The 25356-nt window shown below is 46.0% G+C and overlaps 1 protein-coding gene across 1 annotated transcript in view; it reads right to left on the bottom strand.

Moving 5' to 3' along the window:
* LOC307042396 (NACHT, LRR and PYD domains-containing protein 12-like) overlaps nt 1-10588 on the bottom strand; it is a 52291-nt gene extending 41703 nt beyond the window's left edge. Inside the window, exons 1-3 of the mRNA XM_079686259.1 lie at nt 10252-10588; nt 9706-9816; nt 3431-3529 (exon numbers count right to left, since the gene is read on the bottom strand). Coding sequence (XP_079542385.1) covers nt 3431-3529; nt 9706-9794 — 188 coding nt within the window. The 5' untranslated portion in view covers nt 9795-9816; nt 10252-10588. The remainder of the gene's footprint in view (nt 1-3430; nt 3530-9705; nt 9817-10251) is intronic.
* Between the last annotated feature and the right edge of the window lie 14768 nt (nt 10589-25356).

Genomic DNA, 25356 nt, shown 5'->3' on the forward strand with positions numbered 1-25356 from the left:
GAGTGTTTCCTGTATCCCATTGAACTGTGGGGGGGGGGGGGGGGGGGGCGAACTGCAGGACGTATCCTCTGCTGATCAGCCTGCTCATCCATTTGTCCATCAGACACACGCGCTGCCACTCTGAGAAACACTCTAAGAGCGGGCGCACATGCTCGAGATGTTCTGTGGTCGTCATGGCAACGAGCCACGCCAGGGAGCCTCCACACGCTGCGTTTCAATCCGGCTCTCATCATGAGGCGTGTACAGGCTCAGGGGATGAATGGAGGTGTGTGCAGTGCTGTCCACATGAGGCGTTATAACGGCGCTCATGGGTTTATTATGACCGTGTGTAGGAGGCGTATCTCGGACAGAGGAATGCCGCGAGCTCTGCAGGTTATTAACCGAGGTTAAAACCAGCAGGCTTCTGCAGCGAGCCCTGCTGTCTACTTAATCAAAAGATTAGTGGCAGCCGGCTTAATTAGCGAGCTCTGCAGGTTATTAACCGATAGGTTAAAACCAGGCTTTAGCAACGAGCCCTGCTGGCTATTAACCGACAGGTTATAGGCAGCTGGTTTACACAGGGCGTGAGGCAACCCCAGGTGGGCTTGGACCGAAAGGGCTGCGCGGGGGCCTCCACACGCTGCGTCTCACTCCGGCTCTCATCATGAGGCGTGTACACGCTCAGGGGATGAATGGAGGTGTGTGCAGTGCTGTCCACACGAGGCGTTATAACAGCGCTCATGGGTTTATTATGACCGTGTGTAGGAGGCGTATCTCGGACAGAGGAATGCCGCGAGCTCTGCAGGTTATTAACCGAGGTTAAAACCGGCAGGCTTCTGCAGATTCTGGACGGGCCAATCGTCCTCCTCGGCCACAGCAACAAGAGTGTCCGCTCTCCGCTTCCTGTCGTCCGAGGGGAGACGAGCGCAGTGCATGCTACCTGCTGGTTTAGAGCCGCGTACGCGTGCTCTGACCCCCGGCAGGATTCGCATACTGCTTTTATCTCTGCAGGTCATAACTCATTATGAACCCAGAGCCACATGAGGGACAACCACGGACGCAGTTGTTGCTCATGATGATTCTCAATTGCTGTGCTTCAGTAACTGTGCTGGTTTGCTGAAAAAAAGAGGGAGCAGATTGCCGGGCCTCCTTCCTATTTATACCGGAAGGAGGCCCGAGGGTGGGGCCCACCTTGCGGGTGGGCGTGGACTACAAATGTTTCAGTGCTGCGCGGGGGCGCAGGGGGATTACCCAATAGCGATAGCCTTAGAGGGCGAAGCCATATACGAAATAGAACAGTTACACCCTATCTACTGACGCACCCACAGGGGCATCACAGATCTCTACAATAAGAGTTTAGTGCAGGACGTCCAAAGATATTAACAGGAGGATGTGCAAAACAGACAAACTAATTAGGCTTTATTCAAACATTAAAGAATACTTTAAGTTAAGGTCTTATTTTGAATAAGAAAAAAGCTTTGGGGGTATCTACAGATATTAAGCCTGACAAAGTACTTAACGTTTAATATATTGCATAATTTGTTTTGGGACTTGACAATCAACTTTCCTGCAGTTAACTATGTTGAAGCACTTATTTTAACTGATATTATACAAATTAATTATACTCTTATAAGATGTATGTAGATATTATAAGAAATGTGCAGAATGACAGTTTAATGGTGGAGGTATTCACACATATTGATAGATGTCTTGTAATGCACTGATGAGGAACCTGCGACACAAGTTTTTCATCTCCGACCTTGTCAGGTAAATAAAGAACACAGAATTATTAAATATAAAACACAGAATTTGTGTGATTATACTAAATGATTTACAAATAAACACCACTGCATATTTACAACTGTTACACATGCTGATGTAACGCAAATGTTTCCAACTTGGGATCAATAAAGTATATCTTATCTTAAGATGATCGATGGCTACTGCCAGATTTGCTAAATGTGCCTCTGAACCTTGACAAGTGCATGTTTCAGGCTTATCAATGAACAACAGGAGGGGTCACAGACATCAGAGCAGCTGTTAAATAAAGCTCTTCTGACCTTAGCTGGCATGTGGGTATATATTAATGCTGCCCATTATGGGCACAAGCAATGTTCACCCATTTATTAATGATATGTTTTAAATGTGAGTGTTTCCTATCCCCTAAACCTCCAGGGATGTTCACAGTTTAATACTGGCAACTTGTTATTGTGGGAAATACGAAAAGTTATTTTAAAACTACAACTCCCAGAAGAGACGTGCCATAGATAGAGAACATGTTGTGAAACACCAGCATGTGTAGTTCTGGGGACGGGGTGGGGGAGGGGGGGACGCGGTGGACCCGTTCAAATCCAGTTTGGACAGTCTGCCGTGGTTCCATCCCATTTCAAAGTGCTGCTCGACGCTCGGCGTAACCCTCGGCACACACTCTCCAATCACAGAGCTTGAGGACTATCACGGGGTTTGTCAAGCGAAGCGGAGAGAATACTTACTTCCGGGTGTAAAATTCTCTAAAGCAACTATGAGCTGCTCCGACCCTCGGTGCTGACGGACTCCAACTTGTGTTTATTAATCAAACAAATAAATAAACACAAGGATAATGATGTGTTGTTGTTGAGTAGATAACAGTGTGGTTTAGAAAAGAATATAAAATTAGAAGGAAAAAACAATGAAACAGCACTATTTTGTTATAAAAACACAAGATAGAATCTGCTGTGAATTAATCGCAATGTAAATATGGAAAGGATGCTGCTCCATCCTCACTCAGAGTGACTTCATGTAGTCATAAGAACAGCAGTGAGTATATTGTGAGCACCACAGACAGTGTCTGGTTTAAACAGGAACATGAATAACCCTGATTGAATATGAGCTGCTGTAGAGCTCTGATCTCCTCTCTGATTCCCCTCAGACCGTCAGAGACCACAGGAGCACAATCTCAACTCTGACAGGCTTTTGGAACAGAGCGTCACAAACTTTAAGCTCCAGTTGAAATGTTTCTCGCTGCATGAATACGCAGGTGACATGAATTTAACATCTTCACTTTATTCGTGTTGCCCGGCACGGATCTGGGTCTTTGCATTGACTCTACATGGGATCTCTCAAAACTCTGTTATATCTGCTAATGCTAAACACAACCAGCTGAGCAGGTTATTACTATTCATTAATAATATATATCATAAACATGCCCAAGTAGTCCAATATATTTAGTTTTGAGAATTTTCAGGCAGGCGGAGCTTCTCTGCCTGCAAATCTTTTTTTATTTATTTTCATTGTGCCTGAGGTATATTTTATATTATATATTAGTATTCAAATGATAATTTTAAACTATATTATGAATTATTTTGCCTGCTCTTTCCGTCCCTCTTTGAACCCTGTGTGAGCGGAGAGGCTCACAATCAGTGAACATAAAAACTGAATCCTCTTCAGGTCACTTTACAGCAGAAACTCTTACCTTGAGGGTCCAGGTTCATCACTGAAGACTGGAGGTTCCCCCATAGACCAGTCACTCTTCAGAGACAGACAGCTGGGGACTGGAGACTCTGCTCTCTCTCTGTGGAAACAACATGTTTTAAACATCATTAGTTCATTCAGAGAGAAGTCTTTCTGTTTCAGCGTCATGCTTGTGAAACCTTTTCCATGTTTGTATTTTATTTGCTGAACCTTTTATTTGCTGAACCTTCATTAATACTATATATCATAAACATGCCCAAATAGTCATTCTGGGGACAATACATTTAGTTTAGAGGATATTTAGTATTGATCAATATTTAAAACCATGTCATGCCACTGGTTAGGGATGGGTACGTTAAGGGTTTAACGGTACTACTACTTTTATCGACACCGCTTATCGATCCGGTCCTTTAACGGTACTCTTATCGGTTCTTTTGAAGAAAAAAAAGGTAAATGAACTAAACAAATTGTAAATAGTGTGAACTTACAGAACTGTAAAAAACAAACAAAAAGTATTTACTGCAGTAACACAGCGGTACAGAGCGACACAGGTGGGGCATACTGTTACGATATCTGAGAGGACCCAAACGCAGGACACGGCAGAGTGTTCAAAAAGGGTTTATTAGTGAACAAAAGGTGCGGGAAGGATAATCCGGCAGGAGTGGCGAGGAAGTGGAGGCTGGTGACGACAACACGGCGGTCAGAGAATGATCCTGGAGCACAGGAAGAAAACACGTTAGCGTCAGAACATCCAGAAATAAGGTAGCTGATAATGCTGAGTAGCCTGGAGGTTTACCACTGTGGTTTAACAACGATCTGGCGCCGACAGGTTGTGGAGCCTCTGCTGATATGCCGTTGTAGATGGCTGATGAGAATCAGGTGTGAGGGTGAACAGCTGATTGCAGCAGGTGAGCCGGGAGCCAGAGTGACAGCCACCACGCCCACACAACAGGCAAAGGGAAAACATCCCCAAGGAGGCGGCTGGAAATTGACAGCCACCACAGTACCCCCCCCCTTAAGGGACGCCTCCAGGCGGCCTACCTGGTCTACCAGGTCTACCAGGGTTATCCCGGTGGAAGTCCCGTACCAGGGACGCGTCGTCGATGTTTCGTCGGGGAACCCAAGACCTCTCCTCCAGGCCATAGCCCTCCCAATCCACGAGATATTGGAATCCCCTTCCACGGCGACGAACGTCCAACAATCGCCTGACGGTGTAGGTTGGGTGACCATCGATGATGCGGGGGGGTGGGGGAAGAGTCACTGGAGGAGACAAGGGGCTGCTGGCAACAGGTTTTAGCAGAGAAACATGAAAAGTAGGGTGAACCTTCATGTGTGGGGGAAGCTTGAGCTTGACTGCAGATGGGTTAACAACAGAGTCGATGATGAAGGGGCCGACATAACGTGGCGTGAGTTTTTTAGACTCTGTCTTGAGTGGGAGGTCTTTGGAGGAAAGCCAAACACTTTGACCTGGTAAGTAGTTGGGGGCCGGGGTCCTGTGACGGTCTGCGATGAGGCGGTTGCGGGCAGCGGAACGGAGCAGGGCGGCTCGGGTGTCCTTCCACACCTTACGACAGCGTCGAAGGTGGGTCTGAATGGAAGGAACAGCAACTTCCTCTTCCTGTGCTGGAAACAGGGGTGGTTGAAAACCCATGGCACAATGAAAAGGTGAAATACCTGTGGCTGCATTTGACAGGGAGTTGTGGGCATATTCGATCCATGGCAGATGTGGGCACCATGAAGAGGGGTTCCTGAAAGCCACACAGCGGAGAGCCGCTCCCAGGTCCTGGTTGGCCCGTTCCGTTTGCCCGTTTGTTTGAGGATGATAACCCGACGACAGGCTCACCGATGCTCCCAGAGCCCGACAGAAGACTTTCCAAACGTGGGAAATGAACTGGGGACCCCGGTCAGAAACGATGTCGGTGGGGATTCCATGTAGTCCAACAACGTGGTTGACCAGAAGATCTGCAGTCTCTCGGGCTGTGGGAAGCTTGGGGAGAGCAACAAAGTGTACCATCTTGGAAAATCTGTCCACAATAGTTAGGATGATGGTATTACCTTGTGAGAGTGGAAGTCCAGTAACAAAATCCAAGGCCACATGCGACCAAGGGCGACTAGGTACTGGCAGCGGGCGAAGCAGACCAGAGGGAGGTTGGTGGGAGGACTTGGCGCGGGCACATACTGTACAGGCAGCAACAAAGACCCTGGTGTCTTGAGCCATGGAAGGCCACCAGAACCGCTGTCTGAGGATAAACAGTGTGCGATGGACACCAGGATGACACGAGAGACGGGAGGCGTGTGCCCACTGCAGGACCTTGGAGCGGACAGAGATAGGCACAAAGAGATTATTAGCTGGGCAGTTACCTGGGTTAGGCTGCGCCCGCTGAGCCTCCCTAACAAGTGACTCAATCTCCCAAGTAACAGCCGCTACCACGCAGGAGGCAGGCAGGATGGTGTCTGGACCGGCAGCTGGTTCTTCGGAAGCAAACTGGCGAGAGAGAGCGTCCGGCTTGAGGTTCCGTGACCCTGGGCGGTAGGTAAGGGTGAATGAGAAGCGACCGAAATACAGAGCCCATCGAGCCTGACGGGAGTTAAGGCGCTTGGCAGTTTGGATGTAAGCCAAGTTTTTGTGGTCTGTCCATACAATAAAAGGGAGCTCAGCTCCCTCCAGCCAGTGTCTCCACTCCTCTAGGGCAAGTTTGACAGCCAGCAGCTCTCTGTTACCCACGTCATAGTTTTTCTCAGCTTGAGTGAGGCGGCGGGAGAAAAATGCACAAGGGTGTAATTTTTGGTCTCTTTCCGAGCGCTGGGAAAGAACTGCGCCTACCCCGGTGTTGGAGGCATCAACCTCCACAACGAACTGGCGAGAGGAATCAGGGTGGATGAGCACAGGGGCAGTGGTGAAGAGTCTCTTTAGCTCCGAGAAGGCTGCATCGCACTCTGGGGTCCAGGAAAAGCCAGTTGTAGGGGAAGTGAGTCTGGTTAAAGGGCCCGCCACTCTGCTGTAGTCTCTGATGAAGCGCCGATAGAAATTGGCGAAACCAAGAAACTGTTGAAGCTGTTTCACTGAGGTTGGTTTTGGCCACCCTGCCACTGCTTGGATCTTCTCAGGGTCGGCCCTAATCTTTCCTCCCTCAACGATGTAGCCCAGGAATGAGACTGTGTTGACATGGAATGCGCATTTCTCCGCCTTCACAAAGAGTCTGTTTTCCAGGAGTCTCTGCAGCACCTGCCTGACATGGATAATGTGTTCCTCCTGGTTACGAGAGAATATAAGGATGTCATCCAAGTAGACAAAAACTGATCGGTTGAGGAGGTCACGGAGCACATCGTTAACCATCGACTGGAAAACTGCTGGGGCATTCATCAGTCCAAAAGGCATTACCAGATACTCGAAGTGACCGAGTGGTGTGTTAAAGGCCGTCTTCCACTCGTCCCCTTCTCGGATTCTGACGAGGTGGTAGGCATTGCGGAGATCCAGTTTGGAAAAAATTGTGGCTTCCTGGAGGGGTTCAAAGGCAGAGTTGATGAGGGGTAATGGATATCTGTTTTTTACAGTGATGGTATTAAGACCCCTGTAATCAATGCAGGGCCGCAGTGAGCGGTCCTTCTTGGACACGAAGAAAAAACCAGCTCCGACCGGGGAGGAGGATGGGCGGATGACACCGGCAGCCAGGGAGTCATGGATGTAACTCTCCATGGATTTCCTCTCAGGGCGAGACAGGTTGAACAGACGGGAGGAAGGCAGAGGGGCCCCGGGAAGAAGGTCAATGGGACAGTCGTAGGGTCGATGAGGGGGAAGAGAAAGAGCTCGCTGTTTACTGAACACTTCTCCCAGGTCATGATATTCAGTGGGGACAGATGACATGTCAGGCGGCTCGATCTTGGGTGGTGGAGTGGCGGTCTCTGCAGGCGGTAGGGCAGACTGCAGGCATGAGGATAGACAAAAACAACTCCAACTAAGGATTTTGCCAGTTACCCAATTAATCTGGGGGTTGTGTGTTCTTAACCAGGGATGGCCCAACACTATGGGGGCATGAGGTGAGGAAATTAGGTGAAACTGAATAACCTCACGATGGTTTCCAGACAGAATGAGGTTTACTGGCAAGGTGCGGTGAGTGACTTGGGCCAGGAATTTACCATTAAGAGCATTAGCATTAAGAGGTGAATCTAACACTTCGGAGGGAATTCCTGCCTGAACTGCAATATTAATGTCCAAAAAATTCTCGTCCGCCCCCGAGTCCACTAAAGCGAGCAGAGGTAGGAACTGTTGGTTGCAGCAAAGCACGGCTTCTAGCTGCGTTCTGGGTCGGGGGTTGAGAGAGGAGGAAGGGCTCGCCAGAATCCCCACACCTACTGACGAGCCTGACCTTTTGGCAGATTAGGACAGGAGGAAACGAGATGGCTGGTTTGGCTGCAAAAAACACATTCCCCAGCCTGGATCCTTCTAGCACGCTCAGATGGTGAGAGGCGGGCCCTTCCCACTTGCATGGGCTCGTCTTCTGGGGGTGAGGCCGTGTAAGGAATCGGGAAGGATCTGGAGATTGGGGCAGTGGCAGTCCCAATTTGGGGATCAGGTGAGGAGTAGCTGGGATTGGGGTGACGGCTATTCCTATCCCTACGTCTCTCTCTGAGGCGATTATCAATCTTGATAGCTGTGGCAATTAAATTATCCAAGCTAACTGGATCATCCCTAGCAGCTAGCTCGTCTTTAATTGCTTCGTTCAGCCCCTGAAGAAAAATATCCTGCAATGACTCGTTATTCCAGCCTGAGTCTGCAGCAACTGTTCTAAACTCAACTGAAAATTCGGCTACACTACGGGAGCCCTGCCGGAGAGAAAGAAGGCGCCTGGAAGCGTCCCTCCCTCGTACCGGGTGATCAAAAACTTTTTTCATTTCGGAAATGAAAGTATCAAATGATAAGCAAATGTGTGGCTGGCTCTCCCTAACAGCTGTAGCCCAATCTAAAGCACTCCCCTTCAACAGACTCATTACGTATGCTACCCTAGCCCCATCTGTATGATAAGTACTGGGCTGCTGCTCAAAAACGTACACTGGAGCAAAAAGGCTCTACAAATCCCCACATTTCCAGCGTATCGCTCCGGTGTGGGAATGACGGCCTCTCGTAGCTGATAGAGAGGTGCGGCAGGAGCGGGAGGAGGGGCTGCCGGCTGTGCAGCGGGCTGCGGAGGAGAATACTGTGTGGTGAGCAGTTCTACTTGCGTGCCGATCCTTTGCACGTTAGCGGAGAGGTTCCGGAGAGTCTCCACTACCTCACGGAGAACCACAGCGTGATGCCCCACGAGAGCGCCTTGACTGGCCAGGGCTTGGCTGAGTTCGTCCGCAGTCTTGGACTGGTGGCCTGTGTCCGCTGGGTCCATGCTGGCCAGATTGTTCTGTTACGATATCTGAGAGGACCCAAACGCAGGACACGGCAGAGTGTTCAAAAAGGGTTTATTAGTGAACAAAAGGTGCGGGAATGATAATCCGGCAGGAGTGGCGAGGAAGTGGAGGCTGGTGACGACAACACGGCGATCAGAGAATGATCCTGGAGCACAGGAAGAAAACACGTTAGCGTCAGAACATCCAGAAATAAGGTAGCTGATAATGCTGAGTAGCCTGGAGGTTTACCACTGTGGTTTAACAACGATCTGGCGCCGACAGGTTGTGGAGCCTCTGCTGATATGCCGTTGTAGATGGCTGATGAGAATCAGGTGTGAGGGTGAACAGCTGATTGCAGCAGGTGAGCCGGGAGCCAGAGTGACAGCCACCACGCCCACACAACAGGCAAAGGGAAAACATCCCCAAGGAGGCGGCTGGAAATGGACAGCCACCACACATACAGGTGTGCTGCAAGAGGCCTAACGGTTCTTCTGGAGGAAGATTGAGGTATACATAACACACCTGACGGGGAAACGTTACTCGTGGATGGGGGGGGCTACAGAGCTTCTAGAGAGACAGTGGAACCCGGTGCATTCCTCCGTCTGGATGTGGAGCACTTTGATAAATGTTTAGACAAAGTGCTCGTGTTACCGCCCTGACATGCTAAACTCTTATTGCTCTTTAGGTAACGAGCATCGAGACGGGTAAAGTTCAACCACACCTCGGAGGGCTTCTGTCCGTGTGTGTGTGTGTGTGTGTGTGTGTGTGTGTGTGTGTGTGTGTGTGTGTGTGTGTGTGTGTGTGTGTGTGTGTGTGTGTGTGTGTGTCTGTGTGTGTGTGTGTAATATAAAAACGGAATCCTCTTCAGGTCAGTTTACAGTACAAACAGACTCTTACTTTGTGTCTGATGGTCCAGGTTCATTACTGAAGTATGGAGGTGGAGTCAGACAGCTGGGGACATCTTTTAAATCGCTCATCTTCTTCATTCGGAGAGACAAACCAGTAACACTGAAGACACACACACACACACACACACACACACACACACACACACACACACACACACACACACACACACACACACACACACACACACACACACACACACACACACACACACACACACACACACACACACACACACACACACACACACACACACACACACACACACACACACACACACACACACACACACACACACACACACACACGGTTAAAGAACATCAACTCAGTCAGACTTCAGACAGGCCGCTCTCCATTTTTACTGCGCTGAGCTGTCACATGTTATGTTGCTCTGATGATTCAGAAACCAGGAAATAAAAAAGGTTCACAACACTTGCTGAAGTCTCATTGGACTCTAGGACGCTGATGTTCTGACACCCAGTCTAACAGAGTAAATAATGAATGTGTTAGAAAGCAGATGCTGGTGTTAACACTCACCCTGTTGTTCTCCTCGTGCTCCGTTCAGCTGTAAAATGGAGTCTGGCAGTCTGACTTCATACTTTCACTTTCAACTTCCTTCCTGTCTGCAGTTCCCCCTCTTGTTTCATAACCAGCCTGAACATGTACTGGGATTATTTTCAGTAAAATAAAATAAAAAGTAATAATTCAACAGTGTGAAAATAACCCAGTAAACATCCTGCATCTAAACCTTACTTACAGTAAGTTAAAGTGTGTAGGCATTTAAGTCTCTCGGTTAACTGTGAATTGATTTGTTCCCCATTTTATCTATTAAATAAAATATATATATAAATCCAACATGCAATGTTCTTGGGAGGCTGTGGTTTATATTTGTGACTCTGTTAGACTGCTGCTCCTTAACTTCCAGAAACTTCTCTCTCGCTCTCGCTCTACTTCTCGCTGTACTTCTCTCTCTCTCTCTCTCTCTCGCTCTCTCTCTCTCTCTCTCTCTACACATGCACTCTTTCTCTTAAAGGGATAGGCTGCCCTAGCCTGCATTATGCTACCATTACAGTATATACAGTAACACATCGGCAAAGGCACAATGACAAACAGGACAACCACTTAGGAAAGTAGAAAAATAATGTATTTGTAAATCAAAACAAAAAGATCAGAGAAAATACAATTACCCACAGAATGTACAAAACAAAATAAGGCATTTGTTTCTCTCAAAAAAACCATCTTGAAATAAAATGTATCATTCAATGGACAAAAAATGTTCTCAAAATAAATCACAGTTCTGTCAATTTGGCCTCATTATAAAACGTGTATTATAATTAAATCCCAGTAAAATATGTTCACTTTGTTGTAGTTGGTATCTACAGTAATATCTACAGGAGATAAGCCCCGCCTCCTCGCCAGCGCGGGCGTGAACACAACTGCAAGCTACTGTGAAACTAAATCTTTACTAAAACACAACAATCACATCTGCATCAAGGCAACATGAAACACATCTCAGAGAGACTAAGATAACAGGTGTGAATAAAATTGTCTATTTCCCTCGTCATGTTGTTGTGTTCTTTTATTCCAGGAAAGACAAACGACTTCTAAGTTTAACTATTTATTAAAAGAGAGCAAAAGATATATTTCACTCTGTCAGGTTACAGAAATCACAGGCAGCAAAGCTGTAATCTGTAACTCTATTTCCGGGAAAAAGCATTGAACCTCGTGCGTGCATACAATTTTATTATTCAGGGCTCTGCCCGTACATTTATGATTGGTTGAGACTAGATGGGGAGGAGCGTGGTTTAGACTTTGGTTCTCTCTCGTTGGTGCACATGTAACGGGTCACAACCGTAAGCGACCTGTTATCGATCAGGAAACACAGCGAAGCATCTCGGTGTCTTTTCTGGCGTTTATTCTGAGAACAAAACACAATATCCTCCTTAAATCCACGCTGCACATCTTTACAAAAGAAAAGAAAGGAAGGGTTAACATGTAAACAAAGAAAATGACGCAGATCGCGTCTAATTCCCGCCAAAACCACACCACAGATATCACTAAAAGAAATACAATTTCCAGTTCTGTGATCCATGCTATGGTTCTCCTTTCAGAATCCACACAGTTCGGACCAGACAACGGGCTCTGACTTTCGCCATCAGACACAGATGAGTTCATGTCACATTCAACATCAAGACTCCCACCGTCTGCACTAGGAGACACTCCACCACCCTGAGATTCGGACTCTTCATTTACCCTCACGAGGACAGCCTCTGAAGTCGACGAATCTGTAACAGGCTCGGATGAAGCAAGTTCAGATGTTTCACTAACGTCTGATCCGTCTCCAACAGGGAGAAAACTAACCAGCATCAACAGGTTCCTGTGGATAACTTTCTCCTGACCACTGACCGTGTCACGGATCCTGAATGTATGTGTCCCTTTGTTCATGTCCATGACAGTGTAGATAGTAGAGTCCCATCTGTCAGCAAGCTTCTTCTTGCCTCTGTCTCTGCTGTTGGCCATTAACACCCTGTCACCAACGTCAATGGTAGAGCCTTTCACTTTCCTGTTGTACAACTGTGCATGTCTGCGCTGCTCCTTTCCAGCATGAGCCTGAGCGACCTCCATTGCTTCTTTCAGGTCAACAGCAAGACAGGCTACATATTTGTCGTAACTCATCACAGCAGAGTCATGGAAGAATGTACTAAAAAGCACATCAACAGGTAGGCGAGGGACACGGCCAAACATGAGGTAGAAAGGCGCATATCGGGGCTTCCGGTTTGAGCATGTAGAAGGAGGACGCAGTTGCTATCAGCTCCGCATTTTTCATAATATTTTACTAAGATAACGCCGAATTTTATTTAAACTTTGGTACAGACTACATTGATAGAGTTAAACGGAACAATATTGCACACCGTTACGATGAGCAAGGGTGGACGGATCGGTAAAACCCAGCAGCGAATGACTGATTCATTCCCGGGACTCGAGGACAAGCAGAAAATGTCGTCGACGGGGCCTACACAGTTAACGGCTGAGATGCTAGTCATTGAGCTCCAGAAATTGAGCGAAAGTCTTAAGGAAGATTTCAACGCTGCCTTGTCGGAAGCCATGGCCCCGATACTCCCAACACTTGAAGCTATAACCAACACTGTGGCGACTCACACCGCCACCATATCACAGATCGAGAGCACACTGTCTTCCAACTCAGATGACATCGTTAGCCTGCAGCAAGACGTGGCGACCTTGAAGAACCAGCTAGCCTCCGTGTCGGATGATAACTCAGCGCTACACGCTACAGTGGAGGACTTGATATCGCGCTCCAAGCGTCAGAACCTCAGAGTCGTGGGTATTCCTGAAGATATGGAAGGCGCAAACGCTAGGGAGTTTATGTCTCAGTTATTCAAGGAGGTGGCTGGAGATGTCTTACCTGACTCCGGCCCGGAGCTCGATCGCGCACATCGCAGCCTGAGACCCAGACCCAGCCAGGGCTCTCGGCCCATAATTGTCCGTTTCCATCGCTACGTTGAGAAGGAGCAGGTTTTGAAATGGGCCAAGGAACACCGGGAGATGTCCTACCGAGGGCACAGGATCAAATTCTACGAGGATTTCAGCGCCACTGTTGCTAAGAAGAGAGCCGCTTTCAATAATGTGAAGTCCCGGCTTTACAAAAAAGGAGTGCGTTTCGGCATGATTTACCCCGCCCGGCTGAGAGTCACCTTCAACGGTGTGGTCCACTTGTTTGACACTCCCGAGCTGGCTGATCGCTTCTATCAAGAACGCATTCATAAGACTTAAGCTGCCGTGTTTCCATTTCGCTACGGGTTGATTTTACTTTTTTTTGATAACTCCGTTGTTGCCTACGGGTGTGTTTTTGCTAGGCTAGGCTAATTCCGTTTAGCCTGCTCACCAAGCCCGTGTTTTTCTGTTTGGACTCATCATTTTTTCCGGGTGAGTGCAGCACTGTCCTCTGCTGGTGTTTAGTCACCTGCCAGCATTTGTTCTGTTGGTCTGTAGATCGTTGCCAATTTGTCTGTTCTAAAAACAGAATCGTTCTAGTGGTGTTTAATTTAATTTGATATTGTAGGAGGGGATACCACTGCGTGGTCAACTGGTTGTTTAGCAAAGGTTTATCCTGCTACTCACTTTGCTAACCGCAATGTTGAGCTTAAGGTTTTCTTTGTTTTCATTTGTCCTCAAAGATATGTGTTTTTTCTTTTTTAGTAGAGGGTTATTTTGGGAAAAGGTTGGGTGTTTGCCTAGGGGAGGGTCTTTGTTTTTAATATCTAATGTTACTGGTGTGTATGATGCTTGTCCACTACGCTTGTTATGTTACATATGGTTGATGATTTTAATTAATGACTAACCAGAATACAGGTCAGAGAGGGTCTGTAGGCTCTGTTAGATTTATTAGCTGGAATGTCAGGGGACTGGGAGGACCAATTAAGAGGTCGAGAGTGTTTTCACACCTAAAAAGTCTCAATACTGATATTGCTTTTCTCCAGGAAACGCACCTCTGTGTGAATGACCATGCTAGGCTTCGTAAGCCTTGGGTGGGGCAGGTTTTTCATTCAAATTTCAATTCTAAAGCCAGGGGCACAGCCATCATAATACACAAACGTGTTCAGTTTTCAGCTGAACAAACTATTTCAGATCCCGGAGGGCGTTATATTATAGTCAAAGGTGTGCTATATCAGACCCCAGTGATTTTGGTTAATGTATATGCCCCAAATTTTGATAATCCAAATTTTATGACCTCAATTTTCTCCTCTTTACCAAATATGGACACACACCGCCTCATCTTCGGGGGTGATTTGAACCTTGTAGTTGATCCACAGTTAGACAGGTCATGTCCCAAAAGATTTACCCCTTCTTGTATGGCTCGAGCACTATCCACATTTATGAACCAGGTGGGTTGTATTGACCCATGGCGGTTTCTCCACCCGACTAAAAGGGATTTTTCATACTTCTCTCTAGTTCACCGTGTTTACTCACGCATTGATTATTTTTTTGTAGATAAAGCCCTTCTGTCTTCTGTTGGACTGACTGAATACTCTGCTATTGTCATCTCTGATCATGCTCCTCTTGTTCTAGAGCTATCTCTCTCCCCTAGTCCAAGGTGTGGGCCCTGGAGATTTAATACAGGCCTGTTAGCTACCAAAACATTTTGTGAGCATATTTCAAAGCAAATAGACTTTTTTATTGATAATAATAAATCTGAATCCACCTCCCCCTCCCTTCTTTGGGAAACTTTTAAAGCAGTGATGCGAGGAGAGATTATTTCGTATAATGCTCACTCTAGAAAACAAAAGACAAAAGAACAGCGGGATTTGGTTGACGCTATTAGTAAATTAGACAGACAGTACTCGAGTTCTCCCACTCCTGAATTGTATGCTGAGAGGCGTAAGCTTCAATCCAAATTTGATTTGCTTTCCACTGGCAGGGCTGAGTATCTTCTTAGACGGACAAGGGGTACGTATTATGAATACGGTGATAAGGCTAGTCGCCTCTTAGCATCGCAGCTTAAACACCAGTCAGTTTCTCAGTTTATTACTCAGGTCTATGATTCCTCACATTCCCTCACTACGAATCCTACTGAAATAAACGATGCCTTTACCACATTTTACTCCAAGCTGTACACATCTGAACCCCCTATAGACAATACAAATATAGAGCTTTTTTTTGACACTCTGGATATCTCTAATATTGATACTCTCACGCGTGATAGCTTGGACGACCCTCTGTCTCTAGAGGAGATAACTGGCAGTCTTAGGAAGATGCAAAATAACAAGGCCCCAGGCCCGGATGGTTTTCCTGTAGATTTTTATAAAAAGTTCTCGGCCCAGTTAGCTCCCCTTTTATTAGATATGTTTAATGATTCCCTGAAAAATGGTACTCTACCCCCAACACTAAGACAAGCCTCAATCTCCCTTATTCTCAAAAAAGGCAAAAAAGCAGAAGATTGTAGTAGCTGGAGACCTATAAGTCTCTTGAACGCGGATGTCAAACTTCTTGCTAAGGTGCTGACGCCTGGACCCGTGTTTACCAAGGTATTGTCTCTGAAGACTAGACTGGCTTTATCAGGGGTCGTCAATTATCTTCTAACATCAGACGGTTACTTAATATTGTGCTTTCCCCTGCAGTCTCACCAGATGCTGAGATGATTGTCTCATTAGACGCAGAGAAGGCTTTTGATCGGGTGGAGTGGGACTATTTATTCTTTACACTTCATAAATTTGGTTTTGGATCTCGGTTTGTGTCATGGATTAGGCTTTTGTATACTAACCCTACTGCTAGCGTAAAAACAAATTCTCAACTGTCTAAATTCTTCCCCTTGACGAGGGGCACCCGGCAGGGCTGTCCAATTTCCCCCTTATTATTTGCCTTGGCAATAGAGCCCCTTGCCATTGCTCTGAGGTCATCTCCACTTTTCACAGGCATGCGCAGGGCTGGGTTGGATCACCGGGTCTCGCTATATGCTGATGACCTTTTACTCTATATCTCAGATCCAGTCAACTGTATTGGTGACATTCTGCAACTCCTAAATAGTTTTGGGTCATTTTCAGGCTATAAGGTAAATTTTGACAAGAGTGAGTGTTTCCCTGTAAATGAAGTAGCTACTCGCATCCCAGCTCATGCCCTACCTTTCCACCTGGCTCCTACGAGTTTCCGGTATTTGGGTGTAACTATAACTCGCAGTCTTGCTTCCCTTCATGAAACAAACTTCTCTAAGCTAGTCACAGATATAAAGGTGGATTTACAACGATGGGGTACCCTCCCTCTTTCTTTGTTTGGTAGGATTCAATCTATTAAGATGAACATTTTACCAAGATTTCTTTTTCTTTTCCAATGTCTGCCAATTTTTTTACCAAAACAGTTTTTCAATAAGCTAGATGGGATGATCTCTGTTTTTATCTGGGCTGGTAAGACTCCAAGGGCACGCAGGACTACTCTTCAGAGACGTAACAAAGATGGTGGCTTATCTCTACCGAACCTCCTATTTTATTATTGGGCAGCCAACATCCAGAAATTACGTCTTTGGCATAGTTCCTCTGATGCTGATTGGTGCCTAATGGAAGCTCTTAGTTGTCATGCAACCTCTCTGTCTGCTCTGCTTTGTGCCCCTCTTGCATCTTGCCCCTCCAAATATACCTCAAACCCAATTGTTATATCGTCTTTAAAAATTTGGAAACAATTCAGGCAGCACTTTAAACTCTCCTCTCCCTCTCCCCATAGCCCCATCCTTAATAATCACTTGTTTACCCCACCCAAATTTGACACAACCTTTGCATTGTGGAAAAGAAAGGGCATAGTAGTTTTTTCTAACCTATACATTGACGGGACATTCGCAACTTTTGAGGATATTCGTAATAAGTTTGATCTGCCACATTCTAGTCTGTTTCGATTTCTCCAAGCACGGGACTGTGCCCGTACTCACTTTGCTTCATTCCCACTATTGACTGCTAATTCCTTGATGGATGACATCCTCTCACTTAATAAGTTAAGTGGTAGTATAACTGTACTATATGACCTCATTATATCGGCTGGGACCTCTCCACTTGCTGGGGCTGTGGGCAAGTGGGAGAGGGAACTTGGGCTTGACCTCACAGATGAATGGTGGGAAATTGCTTTTAAAAGAGTAAATTCTACGTCCTCTTGTGCCCGACTGACTCTGATTCAGTTCAAGGTTTTGCATCGAATACATTTCACCAAAGCAAAACTTTCTAAATTATTTCCAGGCTCAAGTGATATCTGTGATAGATGTTCTTCGTCAATTGCCGATCATACTCACATGTTCTACTCTTGCTCGAAATTGGCTACATTTTGGTCTGTGTTTTTCGACACTGTATCTAAGGCTCTCAATATTTCATTGTCACCCAGTCCTCACATTGCTATTTTTGGTGTACCTGAAGATTTGACCATGCTGACTAGAAACCAGAGTGATGTTATAGCTTTCGCCTCTCTTATAGCCCGTAGACGTATATTGCTTCAGTGGAAAGACCCAAACCCACCCTCCGCATCTTCCTGGTTTGAAGATTTGTTGTCTTTTCTCCATCTAGAGAAAATCAAATATACACTACGAGGCTCGTCTGATAATTTCCTTAAAAGGTGGAATCCGGTACTCACTTACATTGACTCTCTCACTTCCCTGGAATGTAACTGATAGTCCTATCAATGATATTGTATGTTGAGCTGTGTGTGTCGAGCATCAAACAATTGTATCTGTGCTAAGTCTTTTTATTTATTTATTTTTTCTTAATGACTCTTGTCCAGTTTTGGGTGGGTTATTATTTGTATTTTATTTCCTTTTGTTTTCATTATCATTCCCTTATCCTGTTCCTGATAAAAAAAAAAGAAAAAAAAAAGGGGGGGATTTCATACATGTTTGACGACTGCTACTTCATTGTTGTTTTTTCTCATGTTTCCCAATAAAAATACATATGAAAAAAAAAGAAAGGCGCATATCCCGTTGTCTCGTTTTTCATGAATGTTAGGGTCTGTAACTAGAGATGTCCCGATCCGATCACGTGATCGGGGATCGGAGCCGATCACGTGAATTTCAAAAGATCGGAATCAGGAGGAAAAAAAAATCGGGGATCGGGATCTTTTTTTTTTTTTTAAATACTTTTTTTTAAATGTTGTATTCAATGTTACAAAACAAAAATGACCATATTCAAGTCTTAAAGTCATCCTGAGGCCTTAGTTTTGGTTTCAAATTACAGAACATCATGTATGTGTTGCCTCTTTGGGGCTTGTTTTCATAGACCTGCTTATTTCTCTCAAATCTGGCAACAGAGTGGGCGCAGTGTCTAATTGTAGCAGTAAGCTAACGAGTACTGATAAGCTTTATTTTGTTTTGATCCAATGCTGCACAACTGAACTGATCCAATGCTGCTGTGAAAGAAAGAAGCTATATCCACGTTGGATAGAATATCCAATTTAAATAAAAAAATAACCTTAAGGGACAACTTGAATGCTTTTTTTTCTCTTAATGCATTGCATAAAGATCGGATCGGGAAAAATCGGTATCGGCAAATTGTCAAAATCAAATGATCGGAATCGGATCGGGAGCAAAAAAAGGTGATCGGGACATCCCTATCTGTAACCGTCTTGGCCAGTCACTTTTCTCCTCAGGCGGCAATGCACGAATCATACCACCTAGGGTGCGGTTGAAACGTTCCACACTCCAATTTCCCATGGGGTGGTAGGGGGTTGTGTGTGACTTTCTGATGCCAGACACTCTGAGAAGCTCACTTATGAGATGACTCTCAAAGTTAGCACCTTGATCACTATGGATCCTCTCAGGAAATCCATACACACAGAAGTACCGATCCCACAGCACTTTCGCGACTTGTTTAGCTGTTTGGTCCCTAAAGGGGAAATGCCTGAGCCATCTTTGTGAAATGGTCTGTTATTATTAGAACATCGATGGACCTGTTCTTGGAGTCTTCAGCTGACCAAAAGTCTATACAGACTAGTTCCAGCGGCCTTGTAGATGTTATACTCTCCAAAGGGGCTCTCCCATCAGGCTCAGCTGTCTTACTCACTATGCATCTCTGACAATGACGCACATAATCTCTCACGTCTCTGTCCAAACTTGGCCAAAAGAACCTCTGTCGTGTTAAACTAAGAGTTCTGGACTGGGCTTGGTGTCCGGCTCGGTCATGGACCCCTTGCAAAACGATTGTCTTGAGTGAATCAGGAACAACATACTGGAAACGTTTGGCTTTCGTCTTGTGGTCTCTCGAAACTCTGTACAAAACACCAGGATTGACAACTAACTTGTCCCAGTGTTTGAGGCACTTTGTGACAGTAACAGGTAGGGATGTCCCGATCCCCTTTTTTTGCTCCCAATCCGATTCCGATCATTTGATTTTGACAATTTGCTGATACCGATTTTTCCCGATCCGATCTTTATGCAATGCATTAAGAGAAAAAAAAGAAAAAAAGCATTCAAGTTGTCCCTTAAGGTTATTTTTTTATTTAAATTGGATATTCTATCCAACATGGATACAGCTTCTTTCTTTCACAGCAGCATTGGATCAGTTCAGTTGTGCAGCATTGGATCAAAACAAAATAAAGCTTATCAGTACTCGTTAGCTTACTGCTACAATTAGACACTGCGCCCTGCCCACTCTGTTGCCAGATTTGAGAGAAATAAGCAGGTCTATGAAAACAAGCCCCAAAGAAGCAACACATACATGATGTTGTGTCATTTGAAACCAAAACTAAGGCCTCAGGATGACTTTAAGACGTGAACATGGTCATTTTTGTTTTGTAACATTGAATACAAAAACAAAAAAAAGTATTTATTAAAAAAAAAAAAAATCCCGATCCCCAATTTTTTTCTCCCGATTCCGATCTTTTGAAAATCACGTGATCGGCTCCGATCCCCGATAACGTGATTGGATCGGGGCATCTCTAGTAACAGGCTCTCTGAACTTCTCTCTCCTTGAAGGTCTCCGACGCCTAGAACAAGACACGAGAGAGGATTCTATCATTGAGTTGCTTGTCTCGAAGGTCTTTCTCTGTATAGGATGGCAGGGTACCCGAGCAAGGTGGAACCAACTGAGTTAAGTGTTGCAACACCTCAACAGCACGGACTCTCGGACCAGAATCCCATTCAATATGTGACTGCAACACCGCTGCAACATCTTCCATCACAACAGACTGAGCCTGCACCTGAACTGGTGTGCACGTGGACTGAGGACTGCAGCTCCCTTGACGGTGTGAATCGGGACCACAAGATGACTTGAATGCATCTCGGACCAAAACACATGATACTTTAGAAACTCCGTTGAGAAGACGGAGCATAAGCAACCACAAGTAGTCTGTGTCCAACACTCTCTCTGACAAAGGGCACACGGCTAAGAGCATCAGCTACAACATTTTGCGGACCGGGAATATATTTGATGTCAAAATCATAACTGGCCAGCTTGGCCACCCAGCGTTGCTCACAACAGTCCAGTTTTGGCTTCGTCAGGATATGAGTCAGCGGGCTATTGTCCGTCCAAACCGTGAACTCGTGGCCCTTTAGCCAATGACTAAACTTGTCACACACGGAACACTTCAGAGCCAGAAACTCCAACCGGTGCGCTGGATAGTTCTTCTGTGACTGAGAGAGTGACTTGCTGGCGAAAGCAATGGGTCTTCCACGTGTATCACCCTCCTGGACTTGAGACATCCATCCAGGGATGCATCAGTTGACAACAAGAATGGACGGGTGAAGTCAGGGTGAGCCAGGACAGCACTGCAGATTAGTAAAGCCTTTAGGTCGCCAAAAGACTGCTCCTGCTCATGAGTCCAATCAGACTCACACAACCTCCTGCTCGACACTTTGACGTTAGGCCGCTTACTCTTTCTTTTCACACCTTTCAACAGGTCAAACAGCGGCTTGGCAACAGCAGAGAACCGTGGCACGAAATGCTGATAATAATTGACCATCCCAAGGAAAGATCTTATCCTCTTCTGAGACGGTGTCATGCCATCCAGCTCCATGAGGTCTGCACTCGTCATGTTCGCAATGCTCTCCACCTTAGATGGATCAGTTGAAACACCATTCTCACAAACGATATGGCCGAGAAACTTCACTGTTCTCCGCAGGAAGAAGCACTTCTTGGGGGATAGCTTCAAGTTGTGACCGCGTAGCATGCTAAACACCATCTCCAGGCGATGTAGAGCTGTCTCCTCATCAGGTGCAAACACCAGCAAATCATCCAAGTAGCACAGCAAGCTCAGATAATTCTGGTCACCAAAGATACTGGTCATCATGCGCATGAAGCTGCCAGGGCTGTTGCATAGACCTTGTGGCAACCGGTTGTACTCGAACAGGCCCATTGGCGTTGTAAAGGCTGAGTACTTCTTGTCATCCTCGTGAAGGGGCATGTTGTAAAAACCCCAGGTCAAATCCATCGTACTGAACAGACAGTTGCCTCCCAATGCTGCCAAACAATCCCCTTGGTGGGGAAGAGGGTGGGCATCCTTCAGCGTCCTCTTGTTCAACCACCGAAAATCTGTGCAGATGCGGAGATCCCCATTTTTCTTCCAAACTAGCACCAAAGGGGAAGCATATTCACTGGTTGATTTCCGGATTATCTCTTTCTCCTCCATCTCATTCAGCACTTGGCATAGTTTTTGGTACTAACCAGGGGGCACTCTCCTGTATGGGAGCCTGAACGGTCTGTTGTCTGACAGGTGAATGCGGTGAACGAAAGCCTTCGCCTCACCACAGTCCAGATTATGACGTGAAAATATGTCCTCATACTGTAGAACAAGTTCAGCCATCTTTCCAACACAATCCGCCGACACTTCACACGAGTCAATGTCAACATTACTGAGCCCAATCGACTTGAGTCGCTCTTTGGCTGAATCTGTATCAGCAGCAGGCACACTTTTCTGCGTGTGACAGGACAGGTGATTATCCGAGCTCTCAGCAACATCCATGTCTTCGAGTGCAACACAGGAGAATAAATCAGCCAACTTAGCATTACGCCTCAGCAGAATAGACTTGGTTGTTGTGTTGACAAGCTTAAGTGGAACCCATCTATCTCCCCAAAGCGCGGTAACAAGCCTTGCAACCATGATGCCTCTGGGAATAGAGCGGGACGATGTCGGCTCTGTCATGACAGTACTGCCAGGTGAAATGACTGTGTTTTTGGGTAGTTTACCCCATATGAGATACTCACGACCAGGTTCAAGACAAGTGGCTCAGTTACATCTGATTGTCCCAACCTTGAAGGGAACCTCCTCTCCTTTCCAGGGGTCCAAGCCTGACAGCATGGACAGGAAACGTTCAGTCTCTGGGTCAACAGTTGGACAAGGACCAGACACAGTCTTCCAATAGGACTCACACAGCTTAGATTGACGCAGAACATGTTTTATGACATTTGTTCCTAATATCAACTCATCGTGCTGCCCTGGGACTACAAGTGTGGGAACCAGAATTTTACAGCCATACTCTTCCATTTCCACATCAAACGCACATTTAGGCTTAACACGTAGTCCACCACATCCAATGAGAACCACATCTACATCAATGCGTTTTTGGTCAGTTATTACTCCAGCTTCTCTCAGTCTCACTTCAGCATTTTCACTAATGCTGCAGGCCATCGAACCACTATCCAACATGCCCCCAATCACAGTGTCATTCATCATAACAGGTGTGTAGAAAAGACTGTCACTATGACCAACCCTGTGGATATTCTGATAGACAACAACAGAGCCATCACAAGAGTCCTTTACTGAATTGTAAACAGTCTCAGCATCTGACATATCATCAGTGTGGGGGCTAGTGACATGACCTGTACTTCCTCCCTCAGAATACAGGTCCGCTAGTTTCCCTGAGACTGGGAGCCTTTTGTGGGGCAGTTTGGTCTGGTGTGGCCAGGAGCAAAACAGCCAAAGCATAGTCTTTCAGACATACAATGTGAAGTGGTTGTGTGGCTAGCATCATTACAGACCTTGTAGGCAGGCTCTCTGGAACGTTTGCCATTGAGCTGGAGTGAAACCTCCCACCTTGGGTCGGACGGGCTGTATCATGCTGCTGTACTTTGACCATCATTCCCTGACAAATGTCCACCATCCTAGAGAGCAGCTTCTCCTCTGACTGTTGGAGATTTTGTGCCAGAGTTGGCACAGGAGCATAACATGCAGCAGAGCGGGGCTCGGACCCAGCTGGTACGGGAGATGAGGAAGGGGAAGGGGAGTGAAACATATGCGGCTGAGATTGGGGAGAGAGGGACATAGGGCTCGGAGCCTGGCATTGCTCAGGTACTGCTGGGATTTCCATTAGTGAACTGAGCTGCTCGGAGGTGACACTGGCAGTGTGACTTTTTAACTGACCGACATTAGCAGTCCTGCCGTTAGCTCTTATCTCCCTCTGATAATCATCAATCCTCAGCTGTACATCACGCAAAGTCCATTCGTGGATTGGTTTGCACTTTGAAACACAGGCAAGTTCTGGATCAGGGCAATAATTAACAAACATGAGAGCCACCTCATTGTTCATGTCCTCTGTGTGCTTTCCTCGTCTGCGCAGGCCCTCAATGGCTAGGTCAGCGGCTCTGTTCACTCTTATCCAGTAATCTACTGGGCTCTCTCTGTGCTTAGGCATTGTGGCATAAAAGTCTGCAAGGGGAAGGCATGAGGAAACATCACTGAAATACTGAAGAAGAATGTCATATATCAGTTCTGATCTATTCTTTACATCAAGCGCTGCATTACTGCGCAGGGCAATCTTCACAATGTCTCTGGCCTTGCCCATCAGATGACTAATTCTTTCCTCAGACTGTTCCTGCACCGGAACAACTTGTTTTCTGATGTAGATCTTAATAACATCAATCCAGTCTGGGACTGAGAGTTTGTCAGTACTGTCACCTTTGAATTTCTGTAACTCTCTGTCAGGTTTAACATGTACTGTCACATGTGGGATGTCATGTCTGGTAGTCTCACATTGTGTATTGTTATTCACAGAAGCAGCATTACAATCAGTATTCATGTTTACAACACCAGCTGACATCAGCTTTGCTACAATAGATTCACCGATTTGTGCTCCTAACTGTCCTACCATGTCTGTTAGATGATGAATGGCTTCTACATCACTGCCAGAGCTGGAAGTATATGGACCCTCCCTCACAGACACTCTAGTAGGGGTATAACCAGGGCTCTGACCCAACCCAGTGTCAGCATAACCATCCAGTTTAGCTGTTGAATGTCCCACTTCCCTACTACTAGCTAAACCAAGCACCTCTTCCTTTTGGCAAAATAGGACTTGAAAATGAATTTTCCATGTTCACTGTCGAGACTGTTGATCATAAAATGTACTAGCGTTGTGTTTAACTTTTAAATAAAATGAATTAAGCATACATGGAAAGACACTGAGTAATACACTAAGGACAGGCAATGTAAAACATGAACCCTGCAACCACATTCCTTCACAAACTAACCACACAGTAAACTTGAGTGAAGATCAGGATATCTGCACAGCATCCGCGGCGATGAGCATCAAGCTGATCTGACGATCCAAAGGGTCACGGCACCAGTGTAACGGGTCACAGCCGTAAGCGACCTGTTATCGATCAGGAAACACAGCGAAGCATCTAGGTGTCTTTTCTGGTGTTTATTCTGAGAACAAAACACAATATCCTCCTTAAATCCACGCTGCACATCCTCCGCAGCACTCACTTCAATGTCATCTTTAGTATTTATAGATTAAGAGATGAACAAGAAAGTCTTATCAAGTAATCTCACAAAAATACAAACACAAACATACCTGAGAACAAAACACAATATCCTCCTTAAATCCATGCTGCACATCTTTACAAAAGAAAAGAAAGGAAGGGTTAACATGTAAACAAAGAAAATGACGCAGATCGCGTCAAATTCCCGCCAAAACCACACCACAGATATCACAAAAAAATACAATTTCCTACGGTGAAAACCAAACAAAAACGGGTCAACAAGGTACCCAAATTAACACTCAACAACACACATCACTTCCATCAACCCAAACAGCCGGTCCATCCCACAAAACCGCAATGATTTGTAACACCTCTCCCAGCACAGCTTACCCTCCGCAGCACTCACTTCAATGTGAGGGGAAAGCGGAAATGACATACAGGAAATAGAAAAAGATGTACAACGGGAAAG

The sequence above is a fragment of the Notothenia rossii genome (assembly GCF_949606895.1).
Source record: "Notothenia rossii genome assembly, chromosome: 1".
Lineage (NCBI taxonomy): Eukaryota > Metazoa > Chordata > Actinopteri > Perciformes > Nototheniidae > Notothenia > Notothenia rossii.